The sequence below is a fragment of the Furipterus horrens genome, unplaced genomic scaffold (genome assembly GCF_987537825.1).
Source record: "Furipterus horrens unplaced genomic scaffold, mFurHor1.1.pri manual_scaffold_9, whole genome shotgun sequence".
Taxonomy (NCBI): domain Eukaryota; kingdom Metazoa; phylum Chordata; class Mammalia; order Chiroptera; family Furipteridae; genus Furipterus; species Furipterus horrens.
In genome coordinates this window covers 102,751,662-102,768,725 of record NW_028327179.1, presented here as the reverse complement: position 1 = coordinate 102,768,725, position 17,064 = coordinate 102,751,662, and the positions used below count along the sequence as shown (strand labels likewise).

The window sequence follows — 17,064 nt, the reverse complement described above, 5'->3', positions numbered from 1 at the left end:
CAGAGCAGCAGACGTGACGGCCGTGGGGCCAGAATGTGGCGGGAGACCCAGGTCTTAGCCTGGCGGTGGGAGGCCCTCTGGGCCAGAGCAAATCGAGTGCGAGTTCTGCATGGGTGTCTGCCCCAGGTGCAGGGGTGGGGACGGGGCTGGTGCCTGGTGAGCGGGGGGCATCGCAGGCGGGGTCCCTGTGCCCAGGGGTGGTTTGCGGGCCGGTGGCAGGCCCGAGGGGCACAGGCTCGGTTTCCGTGTTTTCGTGGCAGAGAGTGTGTGAACACCTGCTGCGGGCCCAGCGGGCTTCCCTTTCCTGACGCACGGTGTGCCGTCTGGATGCTTCTAGACCGTGTGGCACAAGCTTCACAGGTCTGGTTGGCTTGTGACTGACACTGACAGGGGACAGTGAGAAGCTGCCCTCTTCTTCCCGCAGACGTGTCACCCTGGTGAGAGGGGCTCTCCTTGCTGAAGACGGGTCGGTCATGCAACAGGGATCGGCCTGGCCTTCGGGGCCCTCGTGGGCAAGGGGTGAGCCCGGCCTGGGTCCCAAAGCCAGGCCACCTGCCGCGGGACCTCTGCTCCTGTCTGCCAATGAGGGGACTCATCAGGGAGCCCCCGTCCAGCACAAGGACGCAGCTCGCGGTGCCCAAGAGTTTGCTGCGCGCCTGGGTGTGCGAACAGCGGCCCAGGCCCGAGTCCCCGCCTCAGCCTGGCGGGTGCTGCAGACCTGGGCCTGTCTCCCCGTCCGGACAGCAGTGTCCTTCTGACACACTGACGCCTCCCGAGCACCGGCCTCCTGGGAGGAGTCACGTCCTCGCCGGTGCTGCCTCCGAGAGGGGCCCGGCAGGATCACACCGACTTCCCAGGACCAGGAGCCGTCTGTCCCATCGGGCACTGGGCCTCATTGCTTGTTCCCTTGTGACGTTCTCGCCACCTGAGAGGGTCCAGATAACCTGGCGAGGTGCGGAGCAGGTCCAGGAAGGTGAGCGGCTCTCTGCACGGGGCCAGGACAGACACATCCGCAGGGAGGGACCTGGAGAAGCAGCGACCATGCACGAAAAACAAGCGACTTCCGTTTTTCTCCTTCCTGCCAACATGTGGCATTGGGATGAGAACAGAAAGCAGGCTGGTCAGCTTCCTGGCAGGAGAGACCCGTGGTCTAGGGCCGTGTGTGACCGAAGTTAGGGAGAGGCCCCCGGGTCACCCAGAACGTGGCCCGGAGCATCTTAGCCCTTATGCGGCCCGGCCTACAGCGCGGACAGAGGACGGCCCCAGCCAAGAGCCAACAAAGGGTTGACCCATGTGTGGGTCAGTCACCAGATCCCCTTTCTGCTCCCTTCGTGATCACTTCCTCTCTGTGTTGAGCCTGCGAGTGACACTCAGAGACCGTCACTGTCCCTGTAAACTCAGGGTCTGCGGACGGAATGGTCAGAACCGTGTTATCTGCATGGCTGTGTCTCAGCTCCCACACAGTCAGGAGCTGTGACACCGTGTGAGTGCTGTTTAGCAAAGGGCCTGGAAGCTCCTGCACCGCCTGTCCCGCCGAGTAGGGCTTGGGCCTGAGGGAACATCACACCTGTGAAGCACAGGATATTGTGACCACCCTGAGCCCCCATGGTCGGCTGACACCTCAGAAGGGCCTGTGTAGCCTACGGTTTCCTTTCGGGTCCCTGGAATCTTGACTGGAAGTGCGTGTTGTTCCTGCCAGGACCAAAAATTTATTCCGCGTTGCCGGCCACCTTTGCTCACCATACGAGGTCACAGCTCTGCGCATCCCACTCACCGACAGCGCCACACACAGAGCGTGGCCCTTAGTGATGGCAGTGCCCGTGGCTCGGTGTGCGTCCTGTCCTGGGCGCGTGGGCCCCCATGCACGCGGGTGCAGAACGTTGGCACCAAAGCAGGGAAGTGCCGAGGCGGGGCAGCGGTTCCCACTAACGTCGTCACGTCACATTACACCTGAGACAAATGTTCGCCGCCAGCCCATCCGTCCCGTCATTGCCCGGGGTCGGCGGGACCCCGGCGCCATTTGTCACCTGTGGGCAGCGCCTGCCTCGCAGGAACAGAGGGCACTTGTAAAATGAAGGTTGTGGCCCCACTGTGCGGCCAGGCTGGGGGGACAGAACACGGCGCAAGCTGGTCTGACAGGCCCCCACCAAGCGCTGTGTTCGGAGGTCAGGCCTGAACTGTTACCCCAGGGACTTCAAACCCCAGGCTCTACTTTTCCTGTTCTAGAGACAAGTTTGTGTTTCCTTCGACATTTGCAATCATGTGACACAGAGAATGGGCGCAACCTGGAGATTCTGTCATTCACCTACTAACTGTCATCAACCAGAAGGGCCGGCGGTGACGTCACTTGGAGATTCCTGCCGAGAGCAGAGAAGTGGTTGTTGCTTCCTGCCTGGCCTTGGGGACAGCAGGAGGTTCCTGTGACGGTCCCAGGAGGGGATGTGGCAGGAGGGAGATGGGGACACAGTTTCTGAACACGGGGCCACACAGCCATGCAGAGGGACTCCCTTTGTGGGGGCAGAACAAGCTGGATGCACAGATGCCCTGGGGCCCCCACGTCCCAGCAGACGGTGTCAGCACGGCGGGGCTGTTCACGTCGCCAGGTTTACAGTCATCTCCCCTCTTGTCCCAGACAGACAGCTGTGGCCGTCCTGTGCGTCCCAGGTAGGCAGGGCCCTTCATCCCAGCCATCCATGCAGCCGGCCTCCCAGGACCGGCATCTGAAGGACTGTCACAGGGCCAAACGAGGAGCTCACATCACGACTGTTAGAGCACTTGCATGTGATGTGTTGTCATGGAGACGCGCTGGGGAGCGCTGGCTAGACCTCCTGGGGACAGTCAGTAGCTAGTGGCACTTGAATCAGAGCACTGTAGGCTGGTGCTGTGCGGGGCCACGTCCTCCCTGGCCACATCCTCCTGGCCACGTCCTCCCGGCCACGTCCTCCCGGCCACGTCCTCCCAGGCACAGCACGTTCGAGTGTCGCCTGTGGACAAGGCCAAGGACACTCAGCAATGTGACCGCAGCTTCATCAGCCTCACCCCGAGATCTCTCCTTACGCCTGGACGTGTTTTCTTCGGTCGTCTAGTTGGAAAAGAAAACCCTTCCGCAGCCACGTGCTTTCCTTCCCACGTGCACTTCTGTTCATCGTCCTCTCTGTGGGCCTTTATCAGTTTGATGTTATTTTGAGAGGAAAATGGAAAAACCAAAAAGAGAGGGTTTTTCCCTGAACACGTGACTGTGGTACCAGTTTCCTTGTCTCAGTGCACAGCGCACATCCCTCCCCCGCGCCGCTGCCGGTGTCCCAGCAGGAGAGGGGGCTGCCGGACGCAGCCTGCACGGTGCGTGGTCCCAGGGATGTTGGGGGGACCGCAGAGTTGGAGCCTGTTTGTGCATCCGTGTGTTTATCTGTGTGTGTCTGTGTGGCATGTGCATCTGGCCACGGGTGAAGTTTCCCCACCGCCCATGGCTCTGAGGACAAGCAGGGGGTGAGAGGCACGCATGGCCCAGGGCGCCGGGTGGGCACTGACCCCCACGCCCCCCTGTCTTCCAGGAGCTGTGCCGTCAGCGCATGGCTGTGCGCACATCCGACCGCCCGGAGGCCCCGCGTGCGTCCCGCGTCAACAGCGTGTCGTCACAGCTCAGCGACGGGCCGATGCCCAGCCCCTCCGCGCGGAGCAGCACCTCGTCCTGGTCCGAGGAGCCCGTGCTGCCCAACATGGACATCTCCACCGGCCACATGGTGCTGGTAAGGCCCGTGCCCGCCCCGGCCCAGCCCCCGTGCAGCCGCCGCGTACCTGTCACCACAGAGACAAGGGCTCAGGGACCAGACCTGAGCTTGATCCGGCGTCGGGCTGCTCCGCTGGGTCCCCTGGGTGCCAAGTCCACGGGCACCCAGGGCCGCCCGTCCTCCTGCTCCAAGTGCTGCCGGCGCCCCCATCGCTGAGGTTCTGCCGGGTCCCCATTTTTGGAGGTGGGAGGACGTGGCTTGGCACCCCCATGCGCCGCTTTCCTTCACCTCTGACGCACAGACAGCGCCTGACCCTCCCCCAGCACCTGCTCGGCATCGTCTGGGAGAGTAAAACGTCACTCACGTGTGCTTGCAACTAACAGTGTAGACGTGAGGGCAGAGGTGCCCTGCTGAGAAGCCAGGGGGCCGGTGCAGAGTCTGGCCAGGCATGGGGCTGGCGAGGGGCCCTGGCTGACCTCTGCTCCCGGTCCCTGCCCCTCCTTCCCGGCCGCGCCCTCCCTGGAGGGAAGGTGCTGCCGCTGGCGCATAATAATTACCGTGGGAGTTTTATTGAGAGGGGCAGTGAGAAGGAGTTTTACTGAGAGGGGCAGTGAGAACTCGGCCCCTCTCCCTGCGTCTCCCCAAGGCACAGGGTTGCTCTCTGGGTCCCGGAGCCTGTGGAGCTGAACGCAGCTTGTGACCTCGACCTGTCCCAGTGCCGGTGACAGGCGGCCCTGTTCACACGGAGCGAGCTGCCCTGTGCTGGGGCCGGTGCTTCCCCTGGACGCGGGCTGGACTGGCCTGTGGTGTCTCTGTTACTGTTAAACACACACTCTGGAGGAACTTTCCTGACCTGTTTGTCCAGTGACAGTGTGGACAGGGGACTGAAACCAGGAGCAGCAGGGTCTCGGGGCGTCGGCTGCTGTGACAAGCGCCACCGGAGTCCAGTCCTCCCAGTGCCCGGGGCCAGGAGCCCAGGCCCGAGGCCCAGGCGGAATCAGCGTCCCATCCCATGAGGGTGCCTCCTGCTCTTCTCCAGGGTGGGAGGGGCTCTCCGGGGTCCCCTCCATAGGGCAGTGATCCTATGACAAGTCCCCACCCCCATGATCAATTACCCCAAAGGCCTCCCCATCCAGCACCGTCACACAGAGGTCAGGTCTCAATGTATGAACTTGGGAGACAGAGGCACTCAGCCTGTAGCAGCCAGGAAACCATGTTTCCATGCTAATGTCTGACCGCAGAGCCCAGGCATGGAGCCTGGGGACACCCGGGGACCTGGGGGGTGGGAGGCACCCGGTGTTGTCGTCTCAGGTGCCCAAGGCTGCAGGGCAGGAAACGCAGTGTCACGCCCGCTGGGACCAGACCCGGGAGACGGCTGGCCTCAGGGAGAACCTCAGATGGGGGCGGAGTCCAGTCCAGCTCTCCCGGTCAGCGGAGCTGGAAACGGCACATCTCTGCTCTCGGCTCCCATCACGGCCGCCCTGCGCGACCAGCTCGCCCGCCCACTGCGCCCCTCCCGACAGCGCGTGTGCGGCTGGACAATGAAGCCATGGCATCGCTTTCAACAACACCTGTGCCTTTTAGAGAAGGAGACTCAACCAGACGTCCGGTCTGTAACGAGATTCAGCATTGGGCCAAGGATGTTCATCCGACCGGTTAGCGAGGGAGATTCGTCCAGAGCTGCTGTCTTCTGACAGTTTTACATTTCAAGACACCAGTCACAATTGGATGGCATCTCACGTCCAAATGGGGTGTGGAAGGACCGTACTTTCCATAGAAGAGTGTGGTCTGATGTTCACAACATGAAAGCAGATGCAGGGGTTAAATCTCCAAGGAAGCGCGCAGACCACGGCACTGGTGAGCCCTCACGTGGCCACGGCATTGCCAGCCCTCAGGGGAGATGTCCCCATCGGGGTCACCAGCACCGAGAGGCTGACATGCGTGCCCCCGAGCCATGATGCCGACGTGAACTGTGTGCACGGCCCGTTCCCCGGACACCCTGCGTGCTGACCTGAGGGTCTTCCTCCTGCGCCTCCGCTTCTTCTGAGCGGGAGGCCAGCAGACATATCCCCGCGGGCCATGGGCTGGAGCGCGTGGCCCACGGATGTGGCCACACGGACCCACGTGAGCGCCAGGCCTCGAACGTTGGTCCTCACAGGGAGCCCTGACCGTCTGCCCTCCGTCCACCTTGCAGACGGTGCAGCTGCTGTCTCCGCCCCCGTTTCTCTGGATCAGAGCTGAGGGCCCAGCGACATGGCACACGCGAGCTGCGTAGCGTTTTCACAAAGCTTCTCACCCTCTAAACACAGGAAAAACGACTCATCTGTTCGGCTCTGGAACCAGGGTCCACATGCGGGGGTGCAGCCACGGCGCCTCGCAGTCAGAGTTGTGTTCATCGGGCACGGCCCCGTCACGGCCGTGGCCTCCTGGCCGAGGGGATAATTCACGGTGGTCGGAAGTGCCGAGGTTACTGGCCAGCGAGTGTGGTGACCTCACTGAGCCACATGCCAAGGACGCAGGGACCGGCGGAACAGCGCGCTGCTCCAGCCGCTGCCGCTGGTGTCATGCAGGGCGCCCTGTGTCACCCCAAGGGAGTGACGGAGTCCACAGCAAAGCTGCCCGTGCGGGACGGCAGGGCGGAGCAAGGAGGACCCAGAGCCCAGGGAGCAAGCAGCCACACGTCTGGAGAACGGTGCCGTCACGAGGGCTGTCACCAGGGTGCGACGTGGGAGCTTCCTGCAGCAGAGGCCAGCGGCATTTTTAAAGGAACACAGGGCGGAGAAGGTTCACCCGTCATCCCAGGAGCAGCGGGGCGGGCCTGGCGAGGCGCCGTCCTCCGCCCTGTCTGGTCCCCACGTCTGCTGTAGCGCGTGGCATTTGTGCGCCGTGACTTCGCGCCAGGAGCCGTGGCAGCAGAATCTGGAAAGAAGCTCCCCACCCTTGCGCAGGAGGCAGGGGCCAGCACTCTGCACAGAGGAGCCGGGCCTGCGTTTTCAGGCTGAGAAGCAAGGGCGCGGCCCTCGGCCTTCGGGGACGTCAGAAAAACGTTGATGTGACCCTTTCCCCGTTAGAGGCACAGAGCACGGGGCTTAATCCAGGGGAGTCCTGCGGCGTCCTCTCTGAAAAGGCACCTTCGCCCCTGTGGGTGGTAAGGACGTGACTGTGAGCCTTGCTGGCCCTTTGCTACTTGCACGTGTGATGCTGAGGACATGCTGAGCGTCCCCGAGCATTTGTGTGGCAGCCGCTGTCCCAGGAAACTGCGAACGGGAGCTGTGCTGGGCCACATCCCTCCAACGAAGACAGAAAAACTGAGGAGAAACCAAGTCGCGACATTGCCAGGAAGGACCAGAGGCTGCTCATCATCACGGGAGAGGAAGCTCACAGGCACACTGACGTGACGGAGGGTGTGACAGGCCGCGGGGTGGACGCGGGCAAAGGCACAGGGGCCACCGCAGACCCGTGCGCCTCCCGCCACAGGACCTGCGGCCACTCCACGACATTGGCCCCGGCCACCTTGCGGCCCACTGAGGAGCCGGCCGCCCCCACATCCGCACCCTGACCCTGCGCTTGGCAATGCTCTCCCCGCCAGCCCCTGGCCCGTGCCCTTTACACTCATCAACAGTGTAAGCAGCTTGCTTGGCCAGGGCGGCTCCTTGGACATGTGTGGATGCTTCTTCCCAGGGGGTCATCGTGGTGAACGGCTTTACCGGGCTCCTCACCGCGCTCTCCCCGGGCCTGCTCTGGGAGAGCTGCACGTGCGTCCACAGCACAGCTGGCCGCCGTCCTCCTGATGCGGGTGACAGGCCACCGAGAGCGTAGCGCCACAGCTTCTTTCCGGTCCTGCCCCCGCGCGCTGACGCCGTGGCTGGGAGGCCTCCTGGGGCCCCGCCGCTACGCCGCTTGCGCTCACATTCCCCAGACCCCAGGCATGGCTTCCGCCTCACTGTTCTGTGATGTCAGTTCTCACCCCGATGTCTGCCCACAGGGCTTTCTGGCAGCGACGTCGGAGGAGATGCCCCCGCCCCTGCCCATCCGTGCCATGAGCGGGCACACGTCGCCTGCCAGGGTGTCTTTCTAGAACTGTGGGCGGCCATGTGAAGCTCTTGCTGCCCTGCCTTCAGGTGTCAGTCTGGGCCGCATGCTGGGGACTCCCTCGGGCCTGTCATCCGTGAACGTGGTCTCTCCTGTGCTGTCCCGGCTGCCGTGCGGCCCCCCCGCAGCCTCGACAGCTCGTGTTGATTCCCACACTGACCTCTGCAGTCGTTACAAAGGCACTCCCTCACCTGAGGCTCCCGGCCACTTCTATCTGGTCACTTTGAGCCTCGGTCCAAGATGAGCACAGGGTCCAAACACCGTCCATTCTGAGTCCATATGGACACAGATAAGCTTTCTGTGTCCTGAGCCAACCCTTTCACTAGGAGCGTGAGCTTCTGATTTATGTAGGGGTCTCACATCCAACTCCCGCCTCCTGAATGGCCCCACATGGACAGTGAAGGTCAAGGTCTTGCCCTGGCCCTCCCTCGAGGACTTGAGCAACTTCAGATCCCCTCGCTCTTCACATTTCTGGGAACATGAGTTCATTGCACGTCCAGCCAGGAGAACTCAGGGCAAGAGATGAGCTGCCATTTACCCCACGTCACCTTGACGGGCGCATGTAAGAGCCAACTCGCTGTCCTGCATCCTGAGGGAAGACGTTCACAGGCAGCTGCTTGTCATCAAAGAAGGCCAGACAGTGACCTCATGCAGCCGGCTCCCCACTTTCCTTTCTGCACACAGGCAGGGGGTTACCTCGCTTCAGGAAGCTCCACACCCCTGTGTGTCCAAAGTGGGCGTCTGGGTGCGTGATGACGGGAGCCTCGGTCAGCAGACGGGTGGGCAGGGGAGGGGACCCTACGTGCTGACGGCTGGTGGCCATGGAGAAACACCAGGTGGCACCCAGGTTGCGCTGAGGATGAAGGCAGCGGTCAGGAGGGGTGGGCTCCAGGCTCCCTTGCTGCATGGTACCCGCCAGGGGAGAGCCCAGAGCACACGTCCACTCATCCCAGTCCACCCGCGTCACCCACTGGCCCTCAGGCTTCCACAGCATGGCTGACCGTCAAGCTATGAAAAGATGAAAAATACGTATGACTGTCTTAGCGCTAACTTTTCACCCTAAAAAGTAAAAATAATTTTTGATAGACAGCTCTCTTCCCTCTTGTACTTTAAAGCAGTTGAAAGAAGAATGTTCGCCGGCCAGCTCTTGGTTATTGTGGCTGACACTTGAATCCGAATTTTTCCTTTTTCTCCACTGACATTTCTTTAAAGATTTTATTTATTCATTTGAGAAAGAAGCGGAGGGAGGGAGAAAGAGAAGGAGAGAAACATCCATGTGAGAGAGAAACACCAATCGGTTGCCTCCTGTACACGTTCTGACCAGAGACCGAACCTGCAACCTTTACTCTGTGGGACGACACGCGAGCCACGGAGCCACCCAGCCAGGGCTCTGCCAGCACTTGGGCTGTTCCCTTGCCGACAAAGAGGTCTGGGGACACAGCTCAGACCTCTAGGCTTCCTGCCGTCTTAGCAAGTTGGCTGGTGATGAGAAATAAGTTTCTGAGTCTTGTGTGAGCTTCCCCAGTATGGGCGGCATTTCTCTGCCTCCGTTCTTGTCTTACTGCTCACAGGCACATCGCCTGTCTGTTTTAAGAAATAAAAAAACCAAAGTAGTTTTGTTCCAATGAGCACTTTTAGAATCCCTGCAAATGTTTTTCTAATGTGTTCGGCATCCAGCATCCCCATCGGGACACGGGAGAGAAAACTCCTGTCGCCGCCACCGTCCTAGGTAACCGCACGGCACTCACGGGAATTCTCTCTTCTCCCTAAAACTTCATCAGAAAATCATAATGAGCGCGTCGGTGCTCAGAACATAAAGGGCTGCTGCTAAGAAAAGATCACTGCTTTATAAAGGCGAGAAGCCGTCCGCGTTGCCAGGCAACCGTCCCTCCTCTCCCCTCTTCCTGAAAGCTCCCAGTCATCGTCCAAGCAAGCGCGTCTTCCCTCCCGGGGCTTCTCCCTGGGGAGAGTGAAGGCGGGGTCTTTCGGAGAATCTGCTCCTGCGTGGTGGCTTGGAACTGGCCACTGGGTGTTGGAGGTGACCGTCGGCTGAGGAGGGCGGGGCAGAGGGCCATTTAGCACACAAGGCAGTGGGACGCAGCGCGGAGAAGCGGGTATTGAACGCCTGCTTCCGAAGCAGGTCCTGGAGAAACCAGCTTCACCATGTCACCCAATGCCAGTAACATGTCACCAGCAAGGAGCCCTGACTCCCTGCCCAGCTCCTCCCCATTGGTGACCCCACCTGGTCTCCTCGTGCCTGGGGTGACAGTGCCGCTGCGTGTTTTGGGGGTTCTGTTTTTCTCCCAGAACTTGTTAACGATTTAGAGACGTCTCGGGGGGTGGCATCTTGGGCCTGCAGTTCCACGGCTCTACCCCGCCCCCACCCCCCGTGATTCCTGTCAACCTCAGGAACCGGGGCGGTTGAGCATAAGCACCATTTCTAAGGGACTCTGGCCTCCACTGTATTCCTATGTCAAAGGGACAGGGTGGAGGCCAGAACCAAATCTTTATTTTCTCATTGAACAAGGACACTGGATGACTGGCTGCCGTGGCTCAGTGGACTGAGCACCAGCCTGCAAACCAGAGGGTCACCAGTTCGATTCCCGGTCAGGGTACAGGCCTGGGTTGCAGACCAGGTTCCCAGTGGGGGCGCGTGAGAAGCAATTGATCCCTCACACAATGATGTTTCTCTCCCTCCCCCTCTTTTTAGAAAGCAAATAAGTAGAATCTTTTTTTTTCAATCCGCTGTTCAACAGATAGTTATGAAGTTAATCTTTAAAAAGTAGATAGAAATGGAGCGCTAGCCAGTTCAACTACCCCAGTGTCTGTTCCACATCCCAGGCTCAGAAACGCCCACTTCCCCTGTGAAGTTCAGCCGTAGTTTCTGTGCTAGAAGTTTCCAGTCGAACTTGACGAGACGAGTGGAATGAGAGGGTCTCATGGCTGAGCGCAGAGGGCGACGTGCGTGGGCGCTGAGGGCCGAGGAGGAGGGTCGGTCCAATGGGCAGGACTGGGGTTCCCTTTCCGCCTTCATGTGGCTTCTCCGCGTTCTGCTGTCTCTCTTCCATCTGTGGAGACGAGCAGTCATTGATGGGCCCAAGACACCTTGACGCGATGTTTTGTTGGAGACATGGCTCGGTCGGGAGCTTACATGTCGTGGGCGGATTTTTTAAGCTTTTAAAAGACAGAGATCCGGTGAAATGTCACAAAACCTAATGAATTTTTCTTCAGACTTGGGCTAATTGAAGTAGCTGCAGACTGATGTTTAAAATCCCCACATTGTCAGTCAGTAACTGGGCTTTTTATTGTCTGTGGACCAAGTTACAAAGGAAGAAAAACACACAAAACGTATTTGGTGAAGGCAGGTGGTCGGGGTGAACGGTGGCCCTTTCATTAACATATTTCCCTTATTAACTGTGTAATTAATTGTACGTAGCCCGGGGAAGCTGTGGAAATTGCATTTTGAGATGTATCAAAGCTGACTTACGCCTCAGACATCCGCGCAATTTGCCGTTAATGAAGCCAAGATGGAAGCCTCCCGTCTATAATTATTCTTCACTCTTTGAATGACAAGCAAAGAATTTTATCAGCAGACTTTTAAATGAAAGGGGATTAGCAGCTAATGCAGAAATTGTTCATCTTCCTAATGAAAATAATTCTGAAGAAAATGTTTAGTGGAAAGAGGTTTGGCGCGTGCTCGCGCCATTAAAACGGCCATTTTCTGATCCTCCATGTGAATTCGTCTGCGGCTGTCAGCAGGGTGCAGATATTTCCGAAAGTGAATGAATATTTTATAGGTGCCAGAGCTGCTTGTGCGTCCCGGGGATGGATCCACGCAACACTGCCCAACAGCGCGGTGAAGGTGAGAGTATTCACAGCGGAAGCTGAAAAAGATTAAAATGTGCAGGAATATTCTAGAAAAAATTAAGATTTGCTTGTTGGCATAGAAGTCTGCCTTTTGCCTCTTCTGAGCACTCATTTTAGATTGTAGACAGCAGCCCTGGTCGGGCGGCTCAGGCGGTGGGAGCGTCGCTACGCACTCCCAATCCTCGTGGGTTTGGTCCCCAGTGAGGGCGCGCACTGGAGGCTACCGGTGATCTCTGTCTCTCTCTCTCTCAAAATCAATAAACATGTCCTCGGATGAGGATTTCAAAAAATGTTGTCAAAGAAAACTGCTAAATGAAGCCCTGGTAACCCTTTGTCCCAAAAGATTCCACATGCATCACAGGCGTGGCTCAGTGCCTCACCTGCATGTCCACCGTCAGTCACCTCAGCCGCCGGCCCGACGCGGCGGACACGGAAGACCATGGAGATTTCCTGCCCACCTCGGCCGCCCAGCACATCACCCGTTCACTTCTCTGTCCCAATTCTTCCCGTGGAGTCACGGGCGAACACTCAGCACGCGGCCTCCTCCAGCAGAGCCCGCGTCCCTGGAAACAGGAAGAGGTGACGTGCAGGCTTCTAGAAGCTCCGGAAGCTTGACCTGGGGGGGCCGGGCACATCTGGGGACATTGCGTGTGTTCTCCAGGCCACAGCCGGGCTGGAGTGCCGGCTGCTGTGGGCCACGTCAGGGCCTGGGCTCTCCAAGGGTCCTTCCCAAGGTTAGCGCTCCCCCTGCACGGCCCCTGAGGAGGGGATGACATGCATTGCGGTGCAGATACGCCCTTTTCATGGCCTAAAAATTCTTGTTTTCTGCCCTGGCCAGGTGGGTCAGTGGGTAGAAGTGTCCGGGACACACTCAGTTGTAGGTTTGATCCCCATTTGGGGCGCATATGGGGGAGGCAGCCAATCAATGTTTCTCTCTCATATAGATGTTTCTGTCTCTCTCTTCCTCTCTCTCTTTAAAAAAAAAAATCAATGAAACATATCCTCAGGCAAAGTATTTTGTTGTTTTTTTTTTTAATTTATCAAGACTGATATCTTGGTGGTTCCATCTGAATGTGCCTGAGCACTTGCAGGCTGGGCTCCTTGGTGTCCCTGGGACAAGGTGGTGACGCCATGATGGGCCAGGTGGGGTGCAGGGCTGATGCAGGCAGGGTCCCCCCCAGCCAGGGGCAGCCCCCGGGACAGCCCTTCTGACCAGGCCCTGCGCTGCCACTGACTCCGCACACGCATGGAACCCGGCTGATTTACGTGTTCTGGGTCAGGCTGCTGCGCTTGGTTCTCTGCGGTGCTTTGGGCAAACTTATCGTCTATGAGACTTCGTTCCGTGGCTAAGATGGCAGCGACCAAACGTCTCAGCATTCCATCTGGGTGACAGTTGTCCCAGGCAGGGCTGCTGTGGCACTTCTGGATTCAGGTGAACTCAGTGCCCGCTGTGGTGTGTGAGGGGTGCGAGGGGAGGCAGTTACAGAATGTCTCGCCAACAAAAGGGTTGCAGGAGTTCAGGGCGGATGCGGAGATGCGCTGACTCTACATTTATAAACAAAAATCCCCTCGTTGGCTCTCTGAGCCGTCCGGGCGGCTCTGCTCACACCGCCCGCTCCCCTCGGCCTCCACGCGGTCCCCAGCTTCAGCGCTGCCTCTGGAGTCCGTGTGGATGGTCCCAGCTGGTACCATTGATCCCACCGGGGACCGTGACCTTTCAAAAGCATCTTCCTCATCAGGTGCCCCTTTGGCTTTTAAAACCCTCCCGTTGTTCTTAAAGGAAACCTCACCCTAAAGGCGACCAGCCTCAGGGGCTGGGCACACCATAGCGTCTGCGGAAGTGCTGGTAGAAGCCGCCCTCCTGACACTTACATGATGTTATTAACCAGTGTTACCCCAACCATTTAATGTTTTAATCCTCACCCGAGGGTTTGCTTATTGCTTTTAGAGAGAAACACGAATGTGAGAGAGAAGCATCAGTCGGTTGCCTCCAATACGCGCCCCAACCGGGGATCGAACCCACAACTTTTTGGTGCAGTGTCAATGCTCCAACCAACTGTAGCCCCTCCCCCGCCAGGACCCAATAATTTAAATATAAAACAAAGAAAAACTTCAGACTGCCCCCCCAACAAGCAGATACATTGTCCCCAAGAGCTGGGGCCCCTGCTGCACCACCTCCTGCCCTCACCCCCTGCGGGCCCCGCCCTCCTTTGCATTAGGAGCCCCCCCTTTCCCGATGAGCTCAGCAGTCAGCCCCCCCACCCCAGTCCCTTTGGCATCACTGTCTGCGTCTTCTCGCCAATGCTTCAGTCCCAAGTTGTCTTTCTAGATCACGGTCACTTACCTGCACGTGCCTATTCTCAAGTGGACACACCGGCCCGGGAGGGTGGCGTCTCGGAGCAGGAGCGCACAGCAGTCCCTGGCGCACACGATATACTTAATAAAATCAGTCAGATGAATGAATGAATGACTAAAACCAACGCATGAGCAGGAATCTGAGATCATGTGCCGCTCTTAGCTCTTCCCCAACTACAGGGGGACCCAGGCAAACCTCTGTGACCCTAAGTTTGAACATTAATAGTTGCACAGGTACAGAGAACAGGGTATCATTCTCCCCGTTATTTTCCACGGCTGATACGTATTCATCTTTATATTTTACCTACATCCATATAACCTTAATTTTTCAGATGTTAAATCACATCGTTAGACTCTTACAAAAAAGTGTTCATTTAGAATTCCTTGAGCTTCTTCAGGAACGACAGCCAGAAGGTAGAAGGCGTGGCCATGGTCATCGTCACTGTCATGAAACAGCGTTTCCTCCTCCGCCTTCCTGCTGGGGGGGCTTGGTCGCTCCCCCACACTCCCCCCCCACCCGAGCTCAGCGTGCTCTTCCTCCTGTCGCGTAAGCCTCCTGTCGGGCAAGTCACTTGCCCTTTAAGTTATTAATGAACATCTTTCTGGAGCAGAATGCGTGTGTTTATAACATTTCCCATCCAGTTGCCATTGGGAGTCTACGAAACCGATTTCCTGTAAATCGACAGAGTGAAAGTAAGTGGGAGTCCCAGCTAATTGACGAGCTGTGTGACTAACCGTTGGCAGGCCACGGGGAGGGACGGGTGGCGCGTTTGGCCCCGCTGAGAACTGTTCTGTCAACACCCAAACCCGCGTTGTGATAAAAGGACAGGAACTGAGGTTTCCAATCCGTTAAGTTCTACATCTTGGGGATGTGGTTTCCCGACCTCCTGAGCCACCTGCGTGAAGAGTTGCCTTTCTCTGCGCGTCCACGGGACGCCGGGACCCCGTCTCTCGTCACGTGGGAAGGGAGTCTGCTCCAGAGCCCTGCCCAGCAGTCTTGAAAACACATTTCTTGAGAGCATCTGTGTGTTTTCTCAGTTTTCGCCTTGTTGTGTCTTTTGGTTACAAAAAGGATTTTAAATAAAACAGACGGTTCCGCGTTCGCGCGTCCGCAGTGGTGTATTTCCCGTGTCTCCTTTCTGTGCCTCGTTTCGTTGCTGGCGTTTGCTTGCTCGCCGTCTCCCCCTGAACTGGGTGTACGTTGGGGGCTTCCTCTTACAGGCTTGCCGTTTGGCTGTCCTTGAACTTTTCCCCAGGGCTTTGCCGGGGGAAGGTCTCTGCCGCTCCTCATTCTGCTGGTGACGGCGCCAGGAACTGGGCACGTTTCTCACTCAGGTTGAGAGAGTTGGAGAACGGGGTTCAGGGGGCACCGGCTTGCGCACCTCCCGCTCGGTCTTCGGCGTCGCTCAGAATGCGAACAAACTAGAGAGGAAGAACCCTGAGGGGGCGGCGCTGGCCCACGGCTGTCGGTGGAGCCGACCTGCTGCCCCGTCACCGCTTTTATCCTTGTGCTCATTCCCGCCGCTCCCACGTCCCCAGGGGAAGGAAGCCAGGACGCACCCCCTCAGAAGCAAGGTTCCCTGGGAGCAAGCTCCAAATGGGATCACAAACGATCCCGTCGTCTTTCATCGATTCTCCCTGATTCCTGGGGACTCCCCCACGGTACTTCTCCAGGCTTTTCCAAACCCTGCTTTTTCCCAAGTAAACTCCCCGCCGACATCGCAGGGAGCGCACTTCACGGCGGCCTTTCCAAGTCTGCAGTTTTTGTCTTTTTTTTTTTTTTTTTAAGCGTCTATCTGCTCTGCGTTTTAAGTTCCTGGTTTGCGGAGCCCGGCAGGACCGGCTGTGCCGTGGCCGGGGCGCCGTGGGCAGGGGTCCGGAGCGCGCCGATGGAGTCGGGGCCAGGCTTCCCTTCGCTGTTGTTTTATTGGCCTCAGCTGCTCATTTAAATACAACTGCGGGGTTGGGGGCTCCTGTCCCAGTGACTCTTCCCTGAGCTGGGAAATGCGAACGCCCCTCAGATTGCTGGAGCGCGCGCGTCCTTCCCGGGGTTTGAACACGCCGCTGCAGGGCACCCCTCAGCAGCGCTGCGCTTACGCCCCCGCAGCGGCCCCCCCCCCCGCCCTGCCCCCCTCCCGTGACGCAGACACCTGCGTGGCCAGGCGCAGGCCCTGCCCCCAGCCCTCCCGCCGCCCCAGCCCCGCCCCGCATGCCCGCTGCCCCTCGCAGACACCCCTGCGCCCGCCCCTTGCCCGACCCGCATCCACCCTGTCGCCCCTCCACCGGACATGCTGGGGGCCCCCTGCAGCCTGGTCTGCCACGTGTCCCCCGTCACGTCACACGGCTGAGGCGGGGAGCGCGTGGCCTCGCTGCCCGTGCGTCTCAGCACTGCAGGGAACGCGGGACGAACAGGACACGGCCAAGCCTCTGCCACGTCCCGTGCGTCCGGCGGTCTGTGGGGAGCGCCCCGGCCCCGTGCTCGCAGGTGAAACGTGGGCTCCACGCGGCCGCCCGGGGCCCCGCTGACTCTGAGCTCCCTCTGCAGGCCTACATGGAGGACCACCTGAGGAACAAGAACCGGCTGGAGAAGGAGTGGGAGGCGCTGTGTGCCTACCAGGCGGAGCCCAGCAGCGCGCTCGTGGCCCAGAGCGAGGAGAACGCGCCCAAGAACCGCTGCCCGGCCGTGCTGGCCTGTAAGTATCCGCCGGGCGCCGGCCGGGGAGGGCGGGGACGGCCGAGCCTCCAGTCCCGCTGTCTTCCTGCTGTTGTCACGGCTGGGGAGACCCCCACCCTGCCCAGTCTGCCCTCCCGCTTTGCGCCCAGAATCGGGCTGGCTTTGGGGTGCAGGGCGTAGTCCCGAAACCGCGCTGGGCACGCGCCCCGGGCACTGGCTCTGTGGCGGGCGTCGCTGTGCGCTTGGAAGATGGTCCCTCACCTCTCTGAGCCTCCTCTTCGCCTGCCATCGGGGTCCTCTCACCGCCCTCGCGCCCGCCCCGCGGTGAGGGTCCCAGAGGGTGAGCAG

General features: G+C 59.4%; 1 protein-coding gene across 1 annotated transcript in view; it reads left to right on the top strand.

The window, feature by feature from the left end:
* Positions 1-17,064, top strand: part of PTPRN2 (protein tyrosine phosphatase receptor type N2) — a 367,694-nt gene that overhangs the window by 317,126 nt on the left and 33,504 nt on the right. Inside the window, exons 14-15 of the mRNA XM_090287741.1 lie at positions 3,552-3,746; positions 16,588-16,735. Coding sequence (XP_090143867.1) covers positions 3,552-3,746; positions 16,588-16,735 — 343 coding nt within the window. The remainder of the gene's footprint in view (positions 1-3,551; positions 3,747-16,587; positions 16,736-17,064) is intronic.